General features: G+C 41.0%; 1 protein-coding gene across 1 annotated transcript; it reads left to right on the top strand.

The window, feature by feature from the left end:
• Positions 1-4,171: 4,171 nt before the first annotated feature.
• On the top strand, positions 4,172-21,424 carry LOC127648437 (SUMO-conjugating enzyme UBC9-B). Its single transcript, XM_052133112.1, has 7 exons — positions 4,172-4,337; positions 14,880-14,974; positions 15,340-15,423; positions 15,579-15,651; positions 15,760-15,869; positions 17,588-17,667; positions 17,756-21,424. The coding sequence occupies exons 2-7, from the start codon at positions 14,909-14,911 to the stop codon at positions 17,814-17,816; spliced, it is 474 nt and encodes a 157-aa protein (XP_051989072.1). The 5' UTR covers positions 4,172-4,337; positions 14,880-14,908; the 3' UTR covers positions 17,817-21,424.
• Positions 21,425-27,859: the final 6,435 nt, after the last annotated feature.

The raw sequence follows: 27,859 nt of genomic DNA, 5'->3' as shown, positions 1-27,859 counted from the left end.
TGTATATAGGGTTGCCACCCATCCTGTAACATATGGGATCGTCCCATATTTAAATAATTAATTACTAAAAATAACGCGTTAAAAAAATTAACGCAATTAATCGCAATGCCCGCAATGATATGGAAGATTCCTGAGAAATGCAAGCTTGTAGTACCACCTGTTTGCTCCAGAGGGCAGTAAGTGAAACTTCAGCTGTGTGGTAATGCACAGTTTATACAGTGAAGAAAACAACCCACAACACAAACATGCGTTACATACTTGCGTTCAAAACATGAAGTGCAAATCCGAACTAAGGGATCTCAAGATGTGTTTAAAGATTGAGTATTAACTATATTTAACTTGACACAGTGACCTAAACATTTTATGTTTATGAAGCAACACACCTGAGACACTACACAAGCATTTCTGATGCAGGTGTTCATTGACGGTCCTTAAACAAGCCCTCATAATGATCTCGAACTGATTGACAAATTCACTTGTGAAATGGATTGCTGTGAACTGTATGTTATGTTCAATAATATGGTATTAAACAATATATTGTATTCTAAAGCCGCTTTTTGTGTTGTCTTATCAATGATGAACTCTTCTGCTACAAGAATGTAAAGCATTTTAAATATCTGAATATTTTTATTTATATATATATATATATATATATATATATATATATATATATATATATATATATATATTATATATATTTTTTATATTTAAAGATAATATGTATCATCATTTCATCATTATATATTGAATTATATTTATTTGAGGGGCTTTCTCAGCAAATATTTGTAAATATGATTAATCTCATATTAATTAATCAGGACACCATGTAATTAATTAGATTACAAATTTTAATCGATTCACAGCCCTAGTAAATACATTTATTTTTAACATATAAATGATGTATTTCTTATATAAGTCATGGGCCAGGAAAGTTCTCATTTTAGCATATAAGAAAGGGTATAACATTTTTATTAATAACACATATTAACTCAATGTGCTAAAACTGTGGAGGATGTGGTTAGGGTCCGTGATTTTGAGTTTGTTTAACTTTCATTAAAGTATGTTTCTTGTTAGATCATTTAATTGAGTAAAAGATTCACTCTGTATCCAAACTGTATAATTTTCAAGTACTTTTTACACCCCTGATTAAAAGTATATTAGAATGTGGAGACAGTGTTCAAGGGAGGAAACGTTTATTTAGTTTTTTAAGGATGACTGGACTAAAGACGCAGGGCCGGCCCTGGCCAATTTGCTGCCCTAGGCAAGATTTCACCTGGTGCCCCTGGAATCACAGACAATTCCACCACTGATCATTGTGTTCATACACTCACACAGAAACAAACTGCGCAGCTTTGTCTTGTTTTCTTATTTTGGAAACACACACACACACACACACACACACACACACACACACACACACACACACACACACACACACAACTAAATTATAAATATAATATAAATAAATTTATATTATAAGATTATTGCGGAAAAAAAATACAGAAACAAAAAGATACACAAATAAATAAATAACTATACACAAACTGGAATGCAAAATGTAGCAAATGTTCTACAGCCTTACTCTCCTTGCCTTTCTAGCAGCAAAGTCATCTATGATATCATCATAAGACAGCTGTTGGGAGACCACATGATTTATGCTAATGACTGAAAGTCCACTGAGACGTTCTTGAGCCATTGTAGATCTCAGGTAGTTTTTAATCAGTTTGAGCTTAAAGAAGCTCCTTTCAGCAGCAGCGACGGTAACAGGTAGAGTGGCAGAGATTCTCAGAGCGACCCACATATTGGGGTAAATTTCCGTCAGCTTCTTCTTGTGCATGAAAGTCAGGAGCTCAATGTTTGTCATGTTTTTTGATGGCAGATGTGGAAAGTTTTGCATTTCCAATACAAGTTCCCTGCCATCAATATCTGGCTGTCCATCATGACTTAAAGCTGTGCTCAGGGTCTGACAGTGCTCTACCAACTCTTCTTTGGACATGTTGGGAAAGTTGAGGAGCACTCCAAATTTAACAACAATAATATCTTAATAAAAACCTAATGTAATATTGACAAACTATATATCATTTGAAACCTCATGTTTGTTTTCATGCCAAGAGTTCAAAAGATAACACCAATTCAATTTTATGAGGAAAAAAAGGTCTGAAAATGTTTTAAATATAAAGAAAGATATTATGGATTCTCGATTTGTGATGTGGTTGCGAGCTATAACGCACATATGTGCTCTTTTTATGCATTTATTAGAGGTATTGATACTTCACTCGGACCAGGGTGGATCGGGAAAGCAATGTAGTTATGTTTTTGTGGGATGATTTTTTTTTTAATCTGTAGTATAGTAGTTGTATTGTTAAAAAAAAAAAAAAAACTCCTTTGGACGCTCAGGCGCCCCAAGGGGTGGGCGGCGCCCCTAGCATTTGCCTATTCCGCCTATGCCACGGGCCGGCCCTGTAAAGATGGCTTTAAAATGAATGGACACTGAGGGAGAATACATCTGAAGGTGGCAGTAATGCAACATCGCGGATGCCAACTGCCGTCAAACCTCAAAGAAGAAGAAAAAGAAGTGTCTAAGAAATGCCTGTCCAAAAATTCTTAAGCGAGTGGGTTTCCTTTACATGAAAAGTGTTATTGTACTAATCCTAAAAATATGGATTTTTTTTTTTTTAGCAGTATATTTAAATCAATAATTAAGTGTAAAAGCTTCATAACCAATTAGCTGTTCATATTTACCTTAAAGGGATAGGTCACCTCAAAATTAAAACCCAGTCATCATTTACCCAATCTTGTGCCAAACAGTATGACACAGAATTTAAGCTTAATGTCAGACCACCTCAGTCTCCATTTGTTTTTCCATAAAATTAAAGTGAATTGTGACTGATGTTAGTTGTGCATTTATCATAATACAGTGTCTAACGTCTCCTTTGTGTTCCACGGACAAAAGAATATCATTCAGGAAAATTGTCCTTTGGTTGGACTATACCTTTAAATTTGGTGAACAGAGTAACGTTGTACCAGCTGTGCGTTAGGTCTCACTAAAGTTAGGACGTAAAGTTCACATTAAGGGCTTAATAACTACTAGTTTGTAACTAATTCAGTGCTATTTGCCTGCACCTGTTCTTAAGCCAAGACTTCACTAGTAGGCCATAAGCTCTCTGTAAAGTAATGTGTAGTCTCATAATATGACATTTACCCGTATTGATCCAATAAACAGCCTTCAAATTTGTACACAGAAGTGCTAAAAAGCCGTGAACTTCAGTTTGATCTCGTTACAGTTGATGCGCAAACCTTGTTTATTCACGTAACTGTCAGCTGTAATAAATTATATCCCCATTAGAATACGATTCGCAATAAAACAAGATTTTATTAATGATATGTTATTTAGCCTATGTAAATAAAAATATTCAATAACTGTTTTTAAAATGAATTAGGGACAATAAATAAATACTAATACAACAGGCTGGAAAAATAGACATTTATTCATTTTAATATTATATATATTTCATATATATTGAAACTTAACACCGTACACAGGAAAGAGCACCGTTAGATCAGTTTCATGCTGAAGAACGTTTTTCACATAATGTTTTCTCCCGTAAACGTAAACAAGTGTAAATGTCAACATCATCATATATGTCGAAATGCTGAAGGCTTTCAACGAAATCATGAGTTCATTGATGTCATTAAATGAGTCTGCTTTTTATTCCATCAGTTACTCCTGGTCGTAAATAGTTAGTTTATACATAGGGTTACGTTCTTCCTAAATTTAATTGTGCAACGCTCACATATTACATTTTTTTTTTATTATTCAAACGGTAATTTGTTAATTTTCTTTTCTTTTTCTTTTTTTTTTTTTTTTGCAATTTTAGCAACAGAGAATACAATAACACACAAAACAATCTTTCAGACAGCAAACAAGTTATATCTCAATAGTCAACAAGATAAAAGAGCACCGTTAGATAAAAGTATAATTAACCTATTGAACTCACATATTTATTAGCGCGTAAATTGTGACTTAGTGCCCATTTACGCAACCACAGGGCTAAGTTGTAACTTACGTACAGCTGGTGCAACTGGCCCTTGCTCATTTTCATCATCTGTATTTATTGAAAATAGCTTTTTAGTCATCAACCAGTAACCATAGGAAAACATTGTTGAACGTTTTATGCAGGCAGATGCGTGTGCGCTCGTGGGTCCTTGTTATCTCACCTAAATGTCTGTGTTTTCTTTTTTCCAGGAGAGAAACCTCGATAGCTTTTGCTTTGACTGAAATTCCCTATTATCTGGCGTTTGGTCATACAATTAGCACCAGTCTTCACTGAACAGAGGTATGTATGCAACCGCGACCTAAAAACAGGACATTTTGGGTTAGTTTCTGCTATGATATACTGCGGAATTTGCGCTGTTTTTGTTTGCGGCTCTTCCTAGCTAGCAATGCTAAGCTAAAAGCCCGTGTACACTGCACGCGACAAACATTATAACAATCTAATCGCGCGCGAGCAATGTAAACAACTCTATCGATTATAATGAGTGGTCTAGTTCGTCGCGAATATTTAATCGTTAAACACACCGTGATTTTCACTCATTCAGCGGAAGAATCGCGCAGTGAGGAATGATGGTTTGCGGCATCGCGCTGAAAAAGCGCATGCAGGTTCACATCTGACCGATAGCTCGAATTCATTCACCCCGCTTTATTCGTATTAAATTTGCAAAGCACTTTAAACATAATTACGACAACCAGATTAATGTGTTGTTATTTTAATCTTCGGCCCCATCTTCAGAAGTCCTGTAAGTAGCCTAATTTGCACATTATTTGTAATGTGTGTAAACGTCGTAGTAATAGGCTAATACTTGAAACGAGAATAAATTCTGAATTATCAGGGTTTTTGATAACGGCTGGTACACTCTCACAAAGATTAGCGCTGTTCATTTAATGCCTATACATAAATTGCCATGCACTTTATAATCTCTGTTTCTCTGGACTGACTATTTATTTATTTGCGTAAAATTTTTGTTTTACTCTATAAAGTACTTACAACATTTCTCTCAAATTCCAAATAAATATATTGTCATTTTAGAGCATTTATTTGCAGAAAATGACATTGGACAAAATAACAAAAAACGAATAATACAAAGAAAACAAGTTCGTATGAATTTTAAAAGGACACTATACAAATGTTTTAACTTCGGAAAAGTTCAGAAATCAATATTTGGTGGAATAACCCTGATGTTCAATCACAGCGTTCATGTGTCTTTGCATGCTCTCTACCAGTCTTTTACATCGTTTATTACACCTTTTTTTTTTCTCCCTAATTTGGAATTCCCAATGTGCTCTAAGGCTACGTCTACATTAATCTCGATACATTTTGAAAACTGCGTTTTCGTTTCAAAATGCTCTCCGTCCACACTAACGTTTTCAAGCGTTTTCCAAAAGTTGCTCGTCCACACTGAAACGTATGAAAATGCTTAAATCGTGTCACTGCGCATGTGGAAAATCCCAGCTGCCTGTACGGTCTGAAACGCAATTGTCCTCGTGTTCCATTGCCGGACACCAATTCCGAGTAAACGTCCCTTCGCCTTTGAAGGAATGCAATGTGAAGGTTGTACAAAGTGACATTTATTTTTTAACAAAGCTATCAAAATGAGTATCAGGCACAACGGCACCGCTATAACACAGGACACCATCTTAATTGTTTTGGTTGGATGCATCAACGTTTTCTAAAGCATCTGTTTTACAGTCTACACTCCAACGCGAAAACAGCGTTTTCAAATGTATCCACTTTGGAGTGCGTTTTCAAAAAGCTCAGTTTTCTCAGTGTGGACGGAAGACCTAAATGGAGAGAAAAAGATGCGTTTTCAAATGAAAATGCATTAGTGTGGACTAGGCCTAAGTCCTCGTGGTGTAGTGACTCGCCTCAATCTGGGTGGCGGAGGATGAATTTCGGTTGCCTCCGTGTCTGAGATGGTTAATCTGTGCATTTTATCACGTGGCTTGTTGAGTGCGGTACTGCGGAGACATAGCGCGTGTGGAGGCTTCACGCTATTCTCCGCAGCATCCACGCCCCAACTCTCCACGCACCCCACGGAGAGCGAGAACCACATTATAGCGACCACGAGGAGGTTACCCCATGTGACTCTAACCACCCTAGCAACCGGGCCAATTTGGTTGCTTGGGAGACCTGGCTGGAGTCACTCAGCACTAAGCAGATTCCAGGGGTGGTAGTCAGCGCCAATACTCGATGAGCCAATACTATGTTTTGTGCATTGAAATTGCATTTGACAGTACAGTATTGATTTTAAGGCTGAGATGCATCTGTGGGGAAAAAGCACCTCATTTTTATATGGCTAAATTTAAATATTCTGATAGTGTGAATAAGTTGGGTCGTCTTTACAGGTTCCTACTGATTAAACTCATCTCTTGGAATTTCTGAAGGCAAACAAAACAACTTACATTTTTGGAGAGCATTACAAGAGTACAGATTTTACACAGTTGGAAAACTGCTAGCTTGGTCCATAATTAGGAAAGTGCTAACTGATTGTTCATCCTACGTTTTAGAAATTAGCTCTTGGGCCACTAGAAATGAAGCGAGTTGACACTTATTATGCAGTGATTTAATTGAGTAAGAGCGTGTGTAAGTGTGTATGAGTACTCTGATGTGGCAGCAATGGTCAAATACGAAAACGATGATCGATGGTGATCATGGAAGATATGACCTCACTTAATTCAAAATTCAGTAACAATTACCTGACAACTGAATGCATTTGTCAAAGAGGGAGCTTATTTTTGAGATTGATTACGTTGTGATTTTGAGGGGTACATTGATTTGTCAGAGACCTCTCAGAGCAACCAAAATGATATACTACGCTGCAATGCTATCATTACGATAATAAAGTGTTATTAACCATGTTTTGAACAACCGTCTCTGCAAAACGTTTGCTAAACACGTTTTATCATTTAATGTAAGAACTTTGACTTGTTAATGAATATTATTCAATAAAAGAGAATGTTTGTTACTGCCTGTAAACCTCCCTGCCCTAAGTGACGTAACGCACATCTGCATCTTGACGAAATGGGAGTTGAAGATTTCCACATGAGTTTCCATGTTAGAAGTCCGAAAAAGTGTCATTCCGTTGCACTTTCCCCAGTTGAAAGGTGGAAATTCTGACTCTCCGAGTTGAATTGAACGCTTCATGAATCATCACAGCAAAAACAATATGGAGCATCGCAGCTTTCCCTACAGGAGCGAACACTAGGACACACATTAGGTGTTTCAAGTGTTTCAGACAGCTAGACAGAGCGCAGCTTAATGGAACAAAATGTGGCATCTTCCAAACTGAACTTCAACATAACACGCATATTAAAAACCGTCTCGGTTACCTACATAACCTCGGTTCTCTCTAGATTAGGGAACGAGTATTGCGTAAGCTAGCTTACGCTACGGGAAAGATTCATCTTTTCTGAGATATTGAAGCCAAAAAAATTATCCTTAATTTTGTATCATTTGTCAACGCAGTGCAGCAACTGCAGACCTTGAGCGGGCTAGCTAGCGAGCTCATTGGTTGCTCTGCGGCAACTGCTGCAGCCTATAGACGAACTTGCGTGAACTCGCTGCCAATGAGAGCGCCAGCGCTCACTGTCCCAAAGCCTGCCAGAATGGGCGTGGCTAGGGTGCATATAAGCGCAGTTCGTGAGGCTGGAACCCTGGTTTTCATTGAATGAAGCTGAAAATCGCTGCGTGGCGCTGAAGCACGCCAGCTACGCAATACTGCTCCCTCATCTAGAGAGAACCTAGGTTACGTAGGTAACCGAGACGTTCTCTTCACGAGAGGTTCTCTCAGATATGCGTAAGCTAGCTTATGCTACGGGAACCCATTGTCAATGCTGTGCGCCAAGCATCCACTGCATGAGCCCCAGGGGGTGGGGGACCCGGTGAGCCCTTGTGAGTGGGGAAATAATATTTGGCCTGCAAGAGTGCGGGTCAGTGTGTGTGTGATACATAAGCACATAGTGGGAAGGGAAAAACAGAGCGGCGGTGCCGGTCTGTGTGGAATGTGTCCCATTAGTGCATCTCACCAGGGGAGCTGTAGCGTATTAAACCACTAGTAGTTTTGCCTGCAGAGCGGGCACTTCCAGATTGTAAAATCTGACAAAGGTGGAGGGGGAAGCCCAGCCCGCTGCCACACATATGTCCTGAATGGAAATCCCGCTGGACCATGCCCACGAGGAGGCCATGCCTCTGGTGGAATGAGCCCTAATGCCTAACGGGCATGGCAGGTCTTTCGACGCATACGCGGCAGCAATAGCGTCCACTATCCATCTAGACAGTGTCTGTTTCGAGGTGGCGAGACCCTTGGTGCGCCCTCCGAATGAAACGAAAAGCTGCTCAGTGTATCTGAAAGAGGCGGAGCACGCAGTATACAATCTCAGTGCTCTGACTGGGCAAAGGAGATTTGTGTCGCGTTCGCTATCGGATGCTGGCAGAGCCGATAGGGAAATAATCTGTGCTCTGAAAGGAGTACCGATCACCTTGGGGACATAGCCGTGTCTAGGCTTTAAAATGACCTTGGAGTCACTTGGTCCAAACTCAAGACACGCAGCGCTGACAGACAGCGCGTGAAGGTCTCCCACACGTTTAACTGATGACAGGGCAGTCAGAAAAACGGTTTTGAGTGAAAGGTATTTCAAATCCATGGATTCAAGCGGTTCGAAAGGGGGCTTTCATAGCTTCGAGAACTACAGAACGATCCCAGATAGGAACCGATGGGGCGCGGGGGTTCATCCTTCTAGCTCCCTGAGGAAGCCGGATGACCAGCTCCTTTTTTCCCGTGACTGGCCGTGCAGGGGTTCGGCGAACGCCGCGACGGCCGCCACGCATACACTTTGAGCGTGGATGGGGATCTGCCCTTATCCAACAGCTCTTGTAAAAACACGAGCAGTGACGACACCCCACATGTCCGTGGGTCCAGGTCTCTGTCGGTGCACCATTTTGAAAACACCGACCATTTGGACGCATATAGTCTTCTCGTGGAAGGGGCTCTAGCGTGTATGATAGTGTTCATTACTCCTTCTGGCAAAGCGACGGGTAGTCGCTGATCACCCACGCTGCAGCGCCCAGCTCTGGGTGGGGATGCCAGATCGCGTCGCGAGCTTGAGAGAGGAGATCTGCTCTCACTGGGATGGGCCACGGGCTGTCAGTAACAGCTGCGTAAGCTCCGGGAACCATGTCTGATTCTCCCAGCCGGGCTATGAGGAGCACCGAGTGACGCCGCTTCCCTGATCCTCTGCATTACCTGTGGCAATAGCGAGACGGGTGGGAAGGCGTAAAGCGGGCGGTTGGGCCAGTCCTGCGCCAGCGTGTCCTCGCTGAGAAAAATACTGGGCAGTGAGAGTTCTCTTCTGACGCCGAAGAGGTCTATCTCTGCTCTGCTGAATATTTGCCATAATTTCTGGACTGTTTGAGCGTGCAGGGACCATTCCCCTGGGGAACATTGTCTCTGGACAGTCTGTCTGGGCCGTCGCTCAGGTGGCCTGGCACGCGCGTCGCCCTCAGCGAGCGCAGGTGGCCCTGGGACCAACTTAGTATGCGCTTTGTCAGATGGAAGAGGTTCCTGGATCTGACACCGCCCTGACGGTTTAGATGGGATACCACAGATCTGTTGTCCGAACGGACCAGGACGCGGTGACCCTGAATGACCGGGAGGAAGCGCACGAGCGCGCACTCGACCGCTATCATTTCCAGACAATTTATGTGAAGGAGCTTTTCTTGAACTGACCATAGGCCGAAAACCGGCGAGCCCTCGCGAGACCGCGCCCCAACCCGTGTTGGACGCGCCTGTCGAGATGACTTTTCGGCGAGATACAGCTCCCATCGCCACTCCCCGCTGATATCATTCGCCACCGCCCAAGGCTGCAGAGCTGATCTACAGGTCTGAGTCACTCTGATCGGCTGGCGGCTCTGTGGCCCAGCCCGGGCGAGACGCGCGGTGTTTAGCCAATGCTGAAGCGGGCGCATGCACAGTAAACCCAGCTGAAGTACTGCTGCGGCTGAGGCCATGTAACCTAACACTCTCTGAAATTTTTTCAGAGGCGTGAGGCTGTTCATCTGAAAAGACGCAGCTAGTCGCTGAACGCGCGTGCCGTGTAGATAAGCGAGCCGTCATTGCCACAGAGTCTAGTTCTATTCCAAGGAAGGAAATTGCCTGACTGGGCTGTAGTGAGCTCTTGGTCCAATTGACTGCAAGACCCAGACTGTTCAGATGACTGAGGAGAACTGTCCTGTGAGACAGAAGCTCTGTATGTGACTGTGCCAAAATCAGCCAATCGTCCAAATAGTTCAGAATTCGCAAGTCCTGACTCGCGAGGGGTGCGAAGCCGCGATCCATGCACTTCGTGAAAGTACGGGTGCTAAGGACAGGCCGAACGGAAGGACGGTGTATTGATAAACCTGACCGCCGAGGCTAATCTCAAGAATGGCCTGTGACGGGATTTATCTGAATCTGAAAATAGGCATCTTTCAGATCGAGAGAAATAAACCAGTCCCCTGGCGCACATGCGCGAGGAGTTTCCTGATTGTAAGCATTTTGAACGGTCTTTTGCAAGCACCTTGTTCAAAACCCTGAGATCTAATATTGGTCTGAGTCCGCCGTCTTTCTTGGGGACAAGAAAATAACGGCTGTAAAACCCCGACTCGCTCAGTGAAGGCGACACTCTCTATGGCCCTTTTGCACAGAAGGTTTGCTATTTCTGAACGAAGCATGCAGGCTGCTTCCGTGTTCACAGTAGTTTTGAGCCGCCCTGAAGCGGGCAGGGCGGCGATCGAACTGTAGCAAATAGCCCTGTTTTATTGTGCTTAACACCCATTTGCATATTCCTGGGATAGCTTCCCACGCTTTGAAGCGTAACGCTAGAGGGTGAATGGCCGAAGTCGCCCTGATTGCCGTGATACAGCGGGCTGAACAGAATGTGTGAGCGCTTATTGTGCTTATGCATGACTGCTCGCAGACAGCAGGGACATGTTGTTCTGTGAGTGACTTCCGATTGAGATGAATGGGGAAAGAGTCACATCTGTTAAGTGATGCGCGAGCATAGTCACGGGCACGGGACTTACACATAGAGAGGTGTTTGCTGGCCGTGTGACAGAGCGGGCAGAGAGGGACGCACGCACGGGCTCGTGGGCGCGTTTATTGACTGTAACACTCGAGCGGGCTGTGCCCGCTTTATGTGAGTGTTCTCTGATAGGAACACGGGAAGTGTAATGCTTGTGTGTAGGGGTGAACACTGGATTGTGGGCACATTTTCTACACATAAGACATGTTTTCTCTCTGATAGGGACACGGGAAGTGTAATGCTTGTGTGTAGGGGTGAACACTGGATTGTGGGCACATTTTCTACACATAAGACATGTTTGCTCTTTACCAGATCTTTTTGTGTCGCCGTGAAAACGGCGTTTTAGTGCAGGCAAGCGGGTAGTAACACCGGCTTGTTGGCTGCTGAATTCACCACTGTAGTAGCCTGAGAGAAGGGGACTGACAGGGGGCGAAACTTTGACGGTGGTCCGGCCGCGGCGGGACTGAGCCGTCGCTTTTTCAACAAAGCTAGGAGGACTTCGGTTGTTCAGGTTTCAGCGCAATCTTAGGCCGAGGCCCGCGGGGCGGCGGTCTCGCGGCGGCTGTCTGAGCGCGATCTGGGGTGGCCGCCCTGTCGACGCTGGGAAGTCTGGCTTTGTTGAGCTGGGCACTGTGAAGATGCTCGTGCAGGAGGCTGGTTACGTGGGCGGCCTGCAGAGGAGCTAGCGCGGCGAGGCAGGAAGAGATTCATGGCTTGGGTGGCTTTCTGGACTTCGAAAACGGTCAACAATGCCACTTACCGCGGAACCGAAGAGACCGGACGGAGAGAGCGGCGCTGAGGAACGTGGAGCGCTCAGCTTCTCCCATGTCGGCTAGCGTTAGCCACAGGTGTCTCTCGGTTACAGTCAGCGAGGCCATGCACTTCCCTAGGGCTTGAGCTGCAGCTTTGGTGGTGCGAAGGGCGAGGTCCGTCGCGCTCCTTAGATCTGTAACAGCCTCTGGGTGCCTGCCTTTCTCATCCCATTCCCGAAGAAGGTCCGCTTGGAGGATCTGCAAGACGGCCATGGAATGCAGAGCAGATGCGGCTTGGCCGGCGGCAGAATAGGCGTGGCCAACACAGGCGGAAGTAGTTCTGCAGGCCTTAGACGGGAGCACTGGCTTAGACCGCCATCTCGCGGAGGGCGGGCAAAGGTGTGCTGCTACCGAATCCTCGACCGGGGGGATGGAAGAGTAGCCCTTCTCGGGCTAGACATGGGATGGAATCCTGGCCGAGAGAGGCGCGTTCCACGATTTAGAGAGCTCGGCGTGGAGTTCCGGCAGGAAGGGAGCGGCCCGGGCCGCGGGTGCCGCGTGGTGACGGCTTTGAAGAAAGCAGCCGTCGAGTCTGTTGGGAGCCTGCTCGGGGGGCGGTGACCACTCGAGCCCGAGGCGGTCGACGGCCTGTGTGAGGAGGCGTATCAGTTCCCCTTCGACTCCGGCGCGGGTCCTGCTGGATTCCTGGGCCGATGAGGAGGCTTGTGACCACTCCTCGCTGTCCGAAGCCATGATGGAACAGCAGCCCTTGTCCTCCGCCTCGCTCTCGAGGTGGCAGCAGTGCGTGCCGCCGGCGGCAACTGCGCGTCCCGGGGCGGGAGGGTGAACGCGATGCTCGAGGGAGAGGCTCCGGCGAGACAGTCGCTTCTAAACCCGGTTCCGGCAGCCTTTGGGAGCGGCGCTTCTTCGGCGCTGGCGAAACAGAAGGCGGCGCGGCGGCTTCGGTCCTGAGCGCTTCGAGTCGAGCCCGCAGGGTCGACATCAGAAGCTCCTCGCAGAGGTCACATCCGCCGTCAGCGAAGGCGAGCTCTGCATGCCCCAGTCCCAGGCAGAGAGCGCAGATTATGTGGCGGTCTCCGGCGCTGAGAGGGGTGCGGCATGAACCGCAGGTGCGAGGCATCTTTAAAAAGACGCTCGTGCTCTTTTGTGAAGTTCACTGAGGAACTAGTTTACTTTAAAAAGGATACGTCGCCGGATGGCGTAGCTCGCTGGATGGCTGAAGGTGGCGGCGGCCGGCTTCTTCGAGCGCTGTCCAAGCTTGCTTGATGCCCCTCGAACGGCGACGCGGCTTCTTGCAGTTTCAGAGATGCGAAGAGCTTCGCTGAAGAGATGAAAATCAGGGTTCCAGCCTACGAACTGCGCTTATATGCACCCTAGCCACACCCATTCTGGCGGGCTTTGGGACAGTGAGCGCACGGGCGCCTCTCATTGGGCACGAGTTCACGCAAGTTCGTCTATAGGCTGCAGCAGTTGCCGCAGAGCAACCAATGAGCTCGCTAGCTAGCCCGCTCAAGGTCTGCAGTTGCTGCACTGCGTTGACAAATGATACAAAATTAAGGATAATTTTTTTGGCTTCAATATCTCAGAAAAGATGAATCTTTCCCGTAGCGTAAGCTAGCTTACGCAATACGAGAGAACCTCTCGTAAGAGAAACGATGGTTATGGCGTTTCCTGTTAAGCCTACCACGATTTGAAAATGGACTGTTCAGACAGCCACTAAAAGAACTGGTGCGCACTTACTAAGATTACTACGGTAACCTGAAGGAAGAACAGACAGACATGTGGTGTGCACATTCTTTCATTGAGTTGGGCAGCGAGTCTTCACATAATGTCTCATATTTTGATTATGCAATCTTTTGTACATTTTGTAACAGATTATTTTATTACAGCCTATAAAAATGAATAGATGATACACTGGAACAACAAGATGCTTTGCAGCCAAAGATGTTTGTCAGGAATGTTATTTTATATATATAGATTCTGCGTCACACAGAATTATGTACATGCCATTGTTCCATTGAGTAATTAGTCTGAGAAGACAAAATGCCCATCCTGTGTGTGTGTGTGTGTGTCGCGCGGTATCTTTTGCAGTGTAGAAAGTGCACGGCTGACTGGGGCTGGCAAGCGTTATGTTGCGTCAAGAACATTAATTTAAACCATGTGAAATCCCAACAGCTGCACATAATTCAGCAGTGGCACAACGCAACAACATTTTTCCCTGAAATAGTGTTAATTTAAAAATGTCTCTTTAGTGACTGTTTCAGTAGTGACAGTTTTAGCTAATTTTGAGCTTGACCCAAATGCTAGGGGAATATGTGTTTTGGTAGTGATAATTCTTAAAGTTTCACACTAACTTTTCAGACTTTGGAGCACATTTATATTAAAGTGATGTGATCTAAACTACTCGCCATAGTGCCTTGATGGGCAGTGATGCAGTCTAACTTCCTGGTCCAAGTTTTCAGGTTTGTAGCTAAAATCAGGCTGAACCAATAGACTAAAACATTTTGTGTTTCGGTTGTGACATGAAAATGAGCATTTTTAAATAAAGTGTAATTATTTATTAAACCATTAATTCCTTACACTTTTAAAAGAAAGCAAAAAGATCTTTTTAAAAATGGAAATAAATGGGAGAGATTATTATTTTCATTAATTGAAATTTAGGTTTAGGTTTTGGGATAGCCACCCTCTAATAGAAAGTACTCTATAAATTAGGATTTTCTATAGATTGCCTTGGGTTTAAATAGATCATAAAATATTCTCATTACATATCCAATATTGAAATTTATATACATATACACCCTGTATTAGTAGATATTTGCACCTGTTCTGAAGAATATAATAAGTCAATCTTTGTTGAACCATAATACGAAATGTTGCCATTACCTTTACATTTTGGGGTTAAAACTTATTTTGATATATTGCAAGCTGATTCTGTACAGTCTTTACATGCATCTTGCTTTATAAATACAAGTATTGTCTGTACTTTCCAGATTTGCATTCATTTAGTGGCCCACAAGTCATGTCTGGTATAGCGTTAAGTCGTCTTGCACAAGAACGAAAGGCTTGGCGGAAGGACCATCCTTTTGTAAGTATAAGTTGTTTCAGATCATTGTTGTTCAGCTGTCATACATGTGTAAAGGGAGATTATTCTTTTGTTTTGGTAAATGCTAGAATTATGGTTTTCAAGCCTTTACATAAAATTGGGGGGGCTTTACATTTCAGTTCCCAGTCAACAAAATGTTTTTAGAGATCCGAAATTATTTAGAACTGCATGATTAGCCTTTGGGGGAAATTTCAAATTGGTTGCTTAAGAGGGTATTTTCCATTCGTGGTGAAGTTGTAACACAAGCTCCTGAGAAGTTATTGAAACTGTAGGGGTGTATGTGTACGCAATCTCTCTCACTCTCATTCGTCTATCGATCAGTGTTTTTGATTTTTTTTGATTTTCAGGGTTTTGTAGCTGTACCAACAAAAAACCCTGATGGGACTATGAACTTGATGAATTGGGAATGTGCTATCCCTGGAAAGAAAGGGGTAAGAGCAAATATGTAATTGCCATTCAATGATAAAATGAAATTTTGTCTAAGGGTTTAGTTTACAGTACGGAGAGCACCACAAAAAAAAAGTGGATGCTTGCTAAATGTTTCCAGTGGTTATTTTTTTTTTAACCATTTATTTTTTCTTCTCAGACGCCGTGGGAGGGGGGCCTATTCAAACTTCGGATGCTCTTCAAGGATGACTATCCTTCCTCTCCACCAAAGTGTAAATCAGATGTCCAGTGGTGCTAATTCATTGTCTGCACTTTGCTGTGTGTATGTTCTAATTGTGCCAGCTTGTTCTATATTGTCATGAGGTCATCTCTTCCTTCAGGTAAATTTGAGCCTCCTTTATTCCATCCGAATGTATATCCGTCTGGTACCGTGTGCCTATCTATTTTAGAGGAAGACAAAGACTGGCGGCCTGCCATTACAATCAAGCAGGTAAGCAAAAAGTTGTCTATTTTCAAACATGTTCTAGCTTGTAAGAGATGTAGTTTTTGGATTACATTTTTTTTTTCATCAATGAACAAGCATTAATGTGGAAATCTGACAGATGCGATATTGAGTTGCATTTTGGAATATTCAGTATGGCATCCCTGGAAAGAACTATAGTTTTATTAAAAAAGGTAAAACAATAATTGCCCAACATTGAAACATTTAAAGGAATGTTCAGGGTTCAATACAAGTTAAGCTAAATAGACAGCATTTGTGGCATAACTGATCACTACAAAATTGTATTTTGATTAAAAATCACTTGCTAACCTTTTTGGTGGAAAGTTATAACCAATTTTACAACTTCGTTACCATGACAACAAAAGTATGCCGGTGCGCATAGCCAGCAAGTGCATTCGTGATCACATCTAAAAACCACATATGTTTGATAATATATATAATCTTGCGTTCAGTGCATCTGCTGTGAAATGTAAGGTAAGAATTTGTATATATTTTTTTTTAAAGCTACACTATGAAACTTAAATTATTTTATTTTTTAACAAAAAACAAAATGTAATTGCTTGCATTAAAGAACTCTCGCTGAGGGCGGGTCCGTCAGTACAGCAGACACTCAGGTGCAAAAGGTTAAATTACTGTAAACTTGACAATTGAAACTACTTTAATGCTCCAATAACACATTTCAACAGAATAATTAATGTTAATGCTTTTATAAAATAAGCTTAACGTTTCTGTTTAAACCCTTGAGTTTTGCCCTTATTTTTATTTATTTTTTATATAAGAAAAGGAGGGACGAGTCTAAAATATGTGGTAGTCAATATTATGTCACAAATGCTGTCGATTGAGCTTAACTTCTATTGAACCTGGAACATTCCTTTTTAAGTTGCATTGTTTTAGTGCAGATTTTGTGGTTGCCACAACTAAGAAACTTAAAAACAAGTGTTAAGGTGCGGTCACTCTAGGATTTGAGCATGCGAATTTTGGGGGACGATGCATCAGACCATGTTACATGGGATGGCTTCATAATATATCACAAATAATCAATAAAATTATATTAAAAACAATTTTAATATTGTTTTCTCCCTTTCCTGCAACAAATCTCGCAACTTTGAAATATATATCCTTTGAGCCAAGAAGTCAACATCTGAAGTTTTCTGTTTCCTATTGGTCGTGCATCCATCCTAGTGCGGCATGTATTCGCATGAGCTTGCGTTTCCGCTCCACTGCATTCGGATGTGTTTGAATGGGAGTGAATGGAGCACTCCCATTCAAACACAGTGCTCAGATGGAAAATCGTTTCGCAATTTCTGTTTTTTTTTCTTCTCTAGATTGCCCTCCTTAGTCAAAGCTAAATTTTGACTGTGTAGTTGGTGTTTTGCCTTTGCAGTATAGATAAATAGATTTTCTTTTTTAAATAAGTTGAATTTGCACATGCAGTCACCTCGAACATGTTTTAAAAATATATTTGAAGTTGAATCATTATTAGGTTGGAGTTCCTGCAAGTTAAATGCAACAAACTGGTTTCAGGTGATATTTAATATGTTCAGTATTTTAACTTCAATCGCATGCATTTGGATACATTTGGGCTATTGGGGTGTTGGGAAAATCTCCATAACTAGACTGCACCATGTACTCCTGAAGAGGGCAGTATTATATCACAAAGTGCCACCATTTATGTAAAGTCCTTCTGTATCATTTGTTTTTCTTAGATTTTGCTAGGAATCCAAGAACTCCTTAACGAACCAAATATTCAGGACCCCGCACAGGCTGAGGCATACACGATTTACTGGTATGCACTTCCCGATTTAAATAAAGTTGCTTGTAATCACATTTTGCCTTTTTGTTAATCTTATATTATGTTTGCATTTCTGTTTCAGCCAAAACAGAGTGGAATATGAAAAAAGGGTCAGAGCACAAGCCAAAAAGTTCTCTCCATAAACCTCCAAGATTTCCCTTGTAATGGAAATTGGTTTTGACCAGGTCTCCTCACCCCAGTTACTTCTCCCTTACAAATCATATCCATTTCATACTAATTTCTTGTGCCATTTGTCAATCCAATGATGCTCATTCTAATGAACTCTCTTTAAGGGTTTTACAATTTGGCCTTTTGTATACTGTTTTTGCCATTTGGGCTAATCCACAGTAAAGCTCACACCAGGTTGTGTGAGGAATTGATTAAATTTTTTTTGTGGGGTTACTTGGTAACAGTGCAGTGCTTTAACATTTACAACGACAACAAAAAAGGCACAATAAACATCCACATTGCAGAAGAAATAATATTCCACCGATGGAAAATCGTTTCGCAATTTTGATTATTTTATTTTTTTTTTCTTCTCTAGATTGCCCTCCTTAGTCTCTTTCGTGGTTTTAATGATTTAAAACTTGCTATTAATGTCAGTATTTCAACTGCTGTATAATGATACTTTTATACTTTAAATTAGTCTCTCTACGAGAAATATCCAGTCCTGATGCAGGCAGTGTACGAAGCATGTACTATTCAGTATGCGAGCATTTTTCTGCCTCGGCCGTCTGTACCGTTAAAAATACTTAAAGGCCTCTGAATCAAATTGAAGGCAGGTTAGTTTACCGCTGCATCAGTCTTGTTGTGTTTATATGGTGTTTTGTTCATGTAAGTGTATAGAGTAAATAAAAATGTTTATACAAAGCCAGTTGTGTGGCAGCAGGTACATTGTGCACAAGTTTCAAACCGTGTTGGATCAGTTTCCACCATCCTTGAAAGGTAAGTCATCACATGGTTCTTGGGCAGGAAATGATTATGCCAGTGGCATAGTACTTGGCCAATAAACTATGCTGTTGGCATAGATAAAATTTTTTTAAAGGCTGAATCTGTTTAGGTTTGCATTAGACTCCATACAATCTTTCCAGATGCCTAAATGTAATGTGTAAGTTAGATTGTTAAAATGGAAATGGGCCGTGCCTAGATTTTGCATGTCATTGTGGCACCTACTCTTAAGACTATTGGGCCTGGCAGATAGTGCTTGACCCTTGCAAGGTCAGTGTTTATGGTTGTCTGGTAGGGATCTATCCAGATGGCTTTTGTGCCCTTGATACTATCTTCATTAAAGGTGTAACACTGGCTGGCCCTGAATTTCAAAAGCCTTTTAAATGAAATGTATTAAAACAGGAAAATGTCCATACCAATTTTGTATTCTTTCTCACAAAGGTAATGTTTAATCTGGTGTTACTGCGCTCATTCCCATGAGAAGTGCAGTGCTTGCTACTGTGAGCTTGTCAATGGGGAGGGAGTGGTGGCTCAGTGGTTAAAGCTCTGGGTTACTGACCAGAAGGTCATTGGTTCAAGCACTGCCAAGATGCCATTGTTGGGCCCTTGAGCAAACCGTTGACCCTATCTGCTCCAGGGGTGCTGTAACATGCCTGACCCTGCACTTTGACCACAGTTTAGCTGGGATATGCAGGGGAACAAAAAAAAAAAAAAATCACTGTATATGTTCAAATGTAATTTGTGACAGAAATAAAGGCTTCTTCCCATCTCATGGGGGTCAGTACAATTATGATTAATTTCAGCAAGGTTTCTACATCCTGATCGGTAAGGTTACCTGGAAACAAGAAGTAATTTCAGAGTGTAGAGACCAAAAGATCAAGATGTTGTTGCAATTGCTTGAAGGGAATTTTTAGTGTGGAATGGTTAAAGTTAATGGTTTTAAACTCTTTTGGAGAGTGTGTTTTGATCTTTTGCAATTTTTTGTTATGTGAATTGGCTTTTAAATAAAATCCTACCATTAAACTGACAGACTGTAATTAGTGTCACTGGCGAAGGCAATTATCACTACTACTATGGCTAATTTTTCAGAGATGAAAGTAGCATCATAGAGTTCTGCGATTTGCTTTTCAAAGTGATCAGATTTTGCTTGACAGATCACATGGGGATGATTCTCACAGACCCAGTCAAGAAAATGTCCTGGTCATATCAATACCAAAAAAAAAATTAAATGTGTTACGTAAACAAAGCCTACATATAGGACCATAGATGTCCAATTTTTACATTGTGACATTACTTTGTGAACACTTATGAACATTTAGCCCCCAAGTATCATTACTATAAAGCGTACACAAGTTTTAATTTTAATATTTCCATTGCATTTCATATTACACTAAGCTTGTGGAAACAGATGTGTCAGTATATTTTGATAATTAGGATCTATAGTTCAAACATATCTCCTGAACCTTTGTCATTTCTGCATCTTGAGGGATTTCATGCAGTAACTTCAAGAGCCTTGACTGTCATCTTTGATTAGCCGGTTAAATAAGATTAACACCAATGCAATTTATGGTTCTGTAATGCAAATTGAATCATTAACATTGCTACCAGCATCCAAGCAATTCATCGTTTTTACTCATCTCTAGAAAGGTGCCATTGATATGTCCCTCGTCCGTGTTTCATAAATGTTGATTGCCATTTAAAGACCTAGACATTTTTCCTCCTAAAGTCTATTTTATTTTAAATGCCTTATTTCCTCTGTTTCCAGAATTGGTTCATTTAATATCCATTTAGGACTCGCTGGATGTAATGGAAAATTGCACAGGTGTTCAGGTTTCTCCGTCTGAGACAAGGAAGAGAAATACATTTGATGTATTGCCCTCCCAAAACCTGGTTGTTCAAATCAGAGCTGACATATGAAGATCTTAACGAATGATATCTCTGCCTGCTGACGTACAATCTTCTCGAAGAATGTTTAAACCAAAACACCCAGCTTGATGTCCCCTTTTCCTGCAATCTGTCACAAAACTTAAAGCTGTTGTTGATTTAAAGATGCAGTTACCACTTCAAATAGTCTGAGCGAGCTGGGATGGTGCACTAATGATGTGCATGTGAAAACTGATGAAAGAACCTTTTCCTCAGATCAAAAACCCAAGAGATAGTTATCTGCAGTCATCCACTGAGGGACTAATGAACTATCATTAACTAATACAAACTATTTTATCTGTCTTAACAAAGATGAACAAATGCTGTAAAGAATCTATTGTTGTTCATGATACCTAATGCATGAGCTAATGTTAACCAATGGAACCTTATTGTAAAGTGTTGTCCCACACCTTTAAATTATAGCACTTGTGGTCAACTGACATGGGTTTTTTAGTAACTAAATGCTCATATCTAAAGATCTAGGTGGCCAATATAATGCTCATATGTACAATACATTATATTTATAGCAAATAAGATGTGACAAATGATTGCAGAATTTAAATGACCATTTACTTTACATATAGAGTATTGTTAATTGGCCAATGCCAATATATCGGCTAATTGAATGACCTGTTCTGACATTATAGCACAGATTACAAATGTTATGTTAGCTTTCATTTATGGAGGTAGCAATTACATTATTCAGCAATACTTGGTTCATTAGTTGAAATGTACTTTATTTTAGTATTCTCGGTGCCAAGAAATAACTTTCCTGTATTTGTGTCTTGCTCTTTATTGAATAGATTCATTCATGTGAGATGTTTGTGATGCCTTTCAAATTAACTACATTTCTGCTTCATAAAATGTGATTTGAGCAGCAACCAGGTACTAACAAATAGACATATTTAATTAGCAACATGTACAACATTTTGCAGTGCTGTACTTATAATAAATAAATGGTTTGAATAGTCAAAATGATGGAAAACAATATGTGGGGGGGGGTCTGGTCCACCTTGATTTCAGCTAATGTTTTGGTTCATCAAAACGATTTCAGCCCCCTCCTGCCTGCCATAAAAGCAAATTCCCATCTCATGTTGTGTTACATAAAATGTCTCAGTCATATCATTAACCTTAAAAGCTGTTTTATTCTACATGGAGAGGGTCCCTTTATGGGGGCGGCCATGCTAGAATCACATGACCAGCCAAATACATCTGAGTTAATCTCAGTGACATTTCACTCTTGGATAAAATTAATCATGGCTGACAGTGAATAGTGAATTTCTACAATGCCCTCGGTTACTGAAAACTACTGCATTTGAATGATGCTGCATCCAGGCCCCTTGGTGTCAGTGCAAGGCCAAGGAGACTTCAATTATATTACTGAATGCTCCAATAAGATACATATGTTACATTTACATTTATGCATTTGGCAGATGCTTTTATCCAAAGCGACTTACGGTGCACTTATTACAGGGACAATCCCCCTGGAGCAACCTGGAGTTAAGTGTCTTGCTCAAGGACACAATGGTGGTGGCTCTGGGGATTGAACCAGTGACCTTCTGATTAACAGTTATGTGCTTTAGCCCACTACCACCACCACTCCACATATGTATCATTTGTAAGTGGTTTTGATATATTTGTGTAACTTAATATAATTTTTTTTTCCACTCGGGTCCTGTGCATTGAATTTGGGGCGAATGGTAATAAGCTCTTGCACCTCAATATGTTATTATACAGGCCCAGGCAAGGTATGGGGGCTTATGAGGACTAGTCGATGTTGGTAATAGGAGTTATTGTTGTGGTTAGTGTTTTGTTCTGTGTTAAATTATGGTGTTTTATTTAAGTCCCCATCATGGATATGATGTTCCTTCTAACTTATGAGAATATATATATTCTATGTGTGTGTGTATGTATATATATATATATTTAATGGTGTTGTGCAGGTTTATGTGAATGTATCATAACATTAGGATGTTAATAATTATGACCATAGACACTCGAGAAAAATATATACAGTAAATACTGTAAATGTATTATACCTTATGGGAACAGTCCCTTCCCTCCAAAATTAAACACACAAAAAATGGATTCAATTCAAATATATATATATATATATATATATATATATATATATATATATATATATATATATACACATCTGACTAATTAATGTAATTTTATTAATAGATTGGTGTGCCAAGAGTGACATTAGTCTTCATGTAGACTGAGTTAAGCAAGAGTCTTGTGGCAAATTATAATAGGACATTATGGCCATAAAAAATCATAGTACTTGGATACTTAAGTACATTTGAAGGCAAATACTTTTGTACTTTTACTCAAGTGAATGTTTAAAGGCAGCACTTCTACTTTTACTTGAGTAATATTTTACCTTGAGTATCTTTACTTTAACTCAAGTACATGGTATGTGTACTTCGTCCACCACTGGACTTCAAGCATCTTGGATTGTGTGCCTCTCCATTCTTCCTCCAGACTCTGGGACCTTGGATTCCAAATGAGATGCAAAATTTGCTCTCATCAGAAAAGAGGACTTTGGACCACTGAGCAACAGACCAGTTCTTTTTTTCTTTAGCCCAGGTAAGACGTTTGACATTTGAAGCCCATGTCCAGGACCCGTCTGTGTGTGGTGGCTCTTGATGCAGTAACTCCAGCCTCAGTCCACTCCTTGTGAAGCTCCCCACACATTTGAATGGCCTTTTCCTGACAATCCTCTCCAGGCTACGGTCATCCCTGCTGCTTGTGCACCTTTTTCTTCCACACTTTTCCCTTCCACTTAACTTTCTATTAATGTGCTTTGATACAGCACTTTGAGAACATACAACTTCTTTTGCAATTACCTTTTGAGGCTTTCCCTCCTTGTGGAGGGTGTCAATGATGGTTTTCTGCACAACTGTCAGGTCAGCAGTCTTCCCCATGATTGTGAATTCAACTGAACCAGACTGAGAGACCATTTAAAGGCTCAGGAACCCTTTGCAGGTGTTTAGCTGATTAGAGTGTGACACTTTGAGCCTACAATACTGAACCTTTTCACAATATTCTAATTTTCTGAGATTCTGAATTTGGGGTTTTCATAAGCTGTAAGCCATATTCATCAAAATTATATCAAATAAAGGCTTGAAATATCTTACTTTGCTTGTAATGAGTCTATATAATATATTAGTTTCACCTTTTAAGTTGAATTACTGAAATTAATGAACTTTTGCACGATATTCAAATTTTTCGAGTTTCACCTGTATATCTTTCAAACTGAATATGCAATATGTGCATTATGTGATAATCAGTGACGTGCGGTGATGTCTTAAAGAGGCTAGGCACTGAGTTATGAAAGCCAGATTACCTGATTTATTGTTTAAGATAATAATACGTAATAACAGTGAACGTTACGCACAAGCTCGGCATATCAAGAAATGTACAAATCAGGATGTATATCGTGTACTCTCTCTCTCTCACGCACACACACAAGTGCGTAAACAGTGAACGTTACGCATTTATCAGATCCTTCAGAACCTCTCGGTTTTCCTTTACCTTTTCATTGTGGTAGGTTATATTCAGCTTCCTTTGATCGTCAAGTGCAAGGTCGATCCGAGATTTTCCAAAGGTTTTCAGTGTAATTTGACACTGGATGTGAGCTGACGACTTTTCATGCTTGGTTAAAGCTGCGGGCAGGTTGTTCAAATCACAATATCCCGCTGAAGTCCAAACAGTCTGACTGGTTGAAAAAAGCAGGCAGGGATAGCAGTACAGCCGCTGATTGTTAGCACAGCCACATAGCCAATCTTTTCTTACATGCCAATCAGTTTGAAATGATCGGATAATTTTTGGGCCCTTTTGCTGTACTAGTCCATCTAAGGCTGGCGTAGACCTCCCTCTTGCAATTAACTCATATTTGGGATTAAAATCGAGCTTGGAAAAATTTCTTAATTCCGTGATTACGGCCGGTGCTGTCATTTTGATTTTGAATTTGGCGGGATTAGGCATGTACGCTAGCTGTGGTGTGATGACGTTAGCTACGCAAATGTCCAGGAATATCTCGATTTTAATTGGTCCATGTCTGATACGTAACGGAGATGATTACGGGCATAACATATTTACGTCAAAAGGCACAGCAGATTTGTGCTTTTTGCCGTACATGTTAAAGAATACAGGATCGAAGTGCGCATGCGCAACATGGGTTTTCCGCTTGTCGTCTGCAATGAATGGACCGTAAAAGCACTGCTTATTCTACCATTTGTTTTTAGTTGATTATGCGTAACTGCTACATTTGTCGTCATAACGTCTAAACAATTGGAATAACACACATATTGCATATATAAATCACAAGAATAAAAATACAAATACAAGTTTATTATTTAATAAACATTTTATTTTAGAATTTTGGCAGGGTAGGCAGTGCCTAGTTTGCCTACCCAGACTGCACGTCAGTGGTGATAATATCTATGAAAAGTTCAAGAAAGGCTAAAGTAAATGAAACAAACAAAGAAATATAGTTGGATATTACTGAGTTAGCTTAAAGTTCATTTGTGGCTTTATATAAGCATTCAGTTTAAGTAGCCTGAACATGATTGGATGTACCTGTAGTTGAATTTACTCACTTTAATCACTCAGTATAATATATGATATAACTGATAATGACGCATAATATATATATGAAATCATACACCACTAACCCTAAAATTTATTCTAATCAAAATGCCTTTTTTTTCTCAAATGTTAAATGTTGTAACACATTTGGCTTATAGAGAAATGGAATCAAATAGTATGAGCATTTTGGTTTATAGCCTTACAATGAAGATTCTTGATGACGTCAATCCCAATCCATAACCATTTTCATCCATGGTGCAATGATTTAAGCTCAGCCATTAAATCGATGAAAGTAAAAAACCAGCAGACATTTACTCTTATTCTCACTACCTTGTGCACAGGTAAAGCTGTTAAGAGCTTCCTGCAGCTATTTGGAAATCCTTTGCTGGGAAACAATGCCTGGGTGGTGCTTTGTTTTATTGGCTCAGTTAAAGAATAATTTCAGTGCACTGAGAGGCACCTCACCCCAGCAGCTACGTAATTAATGTGTCCGAGCCTATTTATAGTAGCGGGGAAAGGCATGGTGACGTGGGTGGTGTACATGGGTGAGGGGTACTGTTGATGGTGGGGTGTAAGGACTGTAAGAATGGGTGGTGGTTGTCAGGGGTGGGGGGTTGGAGCGACACCTTGCATTGTCTTTTGGTCTTTGGTCTTGAATTTTTTTGAAGCTTCATCCATAGATGACAAATAGTGAAACATCCTGCAACAGGGTTTGATGTACAACCCCAATTCCAAAAAGGTTGGGGCAGTATAAAAAAATGCTATTGAAAACAAAAAGGAGTGAATTTTAAATTATATTCACCCTTTGCTCCTTTGCTATATTGAAAGCACTAAAACTACAGATTATATGAAGTTTTACCTTGTGAATTTCATAGTTTTTTGAAAAAGTACAGTAAATTCAAATCAGATGATTGCAACACACTCCAAAAAAGTTTAGACAGGGGCAATTTAAGATGAAGAACAATTTGACGAGTTGAAATAACAAGGCGATGTGAAACAAGAGATGTCAAACAGGTGATGCTATCATGTCATAGTGTATAAGGAGCCTACAAATACAGCCTAGTCCTTTAAGTGCAAGGATCATTCGAGACTTGTCAATATGCCAACATATTTGAGACAAAGTTGACAAAGACAAATTGGAAAGATTTTGGCAATTCATCCTCTAAAGTGCACAATATAGTTAAAAGTTTCAAGGATTCTGGTCAAATCTCAGTGCGTAAAGGGCAAGACAAAAACCTCTTCTGAATGCTCATAATCTCTGATCACTCAGTCTTAAAAAAACATAATTCATCTGTAATGGATATCATGAACATGGATTTGGGATTACTTCAGTAAATCATTGTTAGTTAACACCACTCGTCGCTGCATCCACAGATGCAAGTTAAGACTTTACTATGCAAAGCAGAAGCCCTACACCACGACTGACTTTTCTTCATTAAACTATAGACAAACTGTCTATAATTTCACATGTGTATCCCCAGGACATTGTGTATAGGATAATTACTGTCTTGTAAAGTATAATTTTTTTTGTACTGTAAACTGTTTTATGCATGATTTATTACAGGACTACCAGCTAATGTAAAATTATTTAGTATCATGTTTCCTACTAAATGAATCCTTGTGTGACAATTATATATATACAGTCCATCCAGAAAGTAATCACAGCACTTCACTTTTTCCACATTTTGTTCTGTTACAGCCTTATTAAAAAAATTATAAAATTAATAATTTTCTTCAAAATTTTACAAACAATACCCCATAATGACAATGTGAAAGAAGTTTGCCTGAAATCTTTGCAAATGTATTAAAAACAAAAAACGAAAAAAAAAAAAAAAAATCACATATACATAAGTATTCACAGCCTTTGCCATGACACTCAAAATTGAGCTCAGGTGCATCCTGTTTCCACTGATCATCCTTGAGATGTTTCTACAACTTTATTGGAGTCCACCTGTGGTAAATTCAGTTCATTGGACATTATTTGGAAAGGCACACACCTGTGTATATAAGGTCCCACAGTTAACAGTGCATGTTAGAGCACAAACCAAGCCATGAAGTCCAAGGAATTGTCTGTAGACCTCTGAGACAGAACTGTATCGAGACACAGATCTGGGGAAGGGTACAGAAACATTTCTGCCGCATTGAAAGTCCCAATGAGCACAGTGGCCTCCATCATCCATAAATGGAAGAAGTTTGAAACTACCAGGACTCTTACTTGAGCTGGCCTCCCGGCCAAACTGAGTGATCGGGGGAAAAAGGCCTTAGTCAGGGAGGTGACCAAGAACCCGATGGTCACTCTGACAGAGCTCCAGCATTTCTCTGTGGAGAGAGGAGAACCATCCAGAAGAACAACCATCTCTGCAGCACTCTACCAATCAGGCCTGTATGGTAGAGTGGCCAGAAGGAAGCCACTCCTCAGTAAAGGGCACATGACAGACTGCCTGGTGTTTGCCAAAAGGCACCTGAAGGACTCTCAGACCATGAGAAACAAAGTTCTCTGGTCTGATGAAACAAAGATTGAACTCTTTGGAAAGTCATGTCTCGAGGATACCAGGCACCGCTCATCACCTGGCCAATACCATCCCTACAATGAAGCATGGTGGTGGCAGCATCATGCTGTGGGGATGTTTTTCAGTGGCAGGAACTGGGAGACTAGTCAGGATCAAGGGAAAGATGAATGCAGCAATGTACAGAGACATCCTTGATGAAAACCTGC

The sequence above is a fragment of the Xyrauchen texanus genome, chromosome 8, assembly GCF_025860055.1.
Source record: "Xyrauchen texanus isolate HMW12.3.18 chromosome 8, RBS_HiC_50CHRs, whole genome shotgun sequence".
Taxonomy (NCBI): domain Eukaryota; kingdom Metazoa; phylum Chordata; class Actinopteri; order Cypriniformes; family Catostomidae; genus Xyrauchen; species Xyrauchen texanus.
This window is presented reverse-complemented; position numbering and strand designations above follow the sequence as displayed.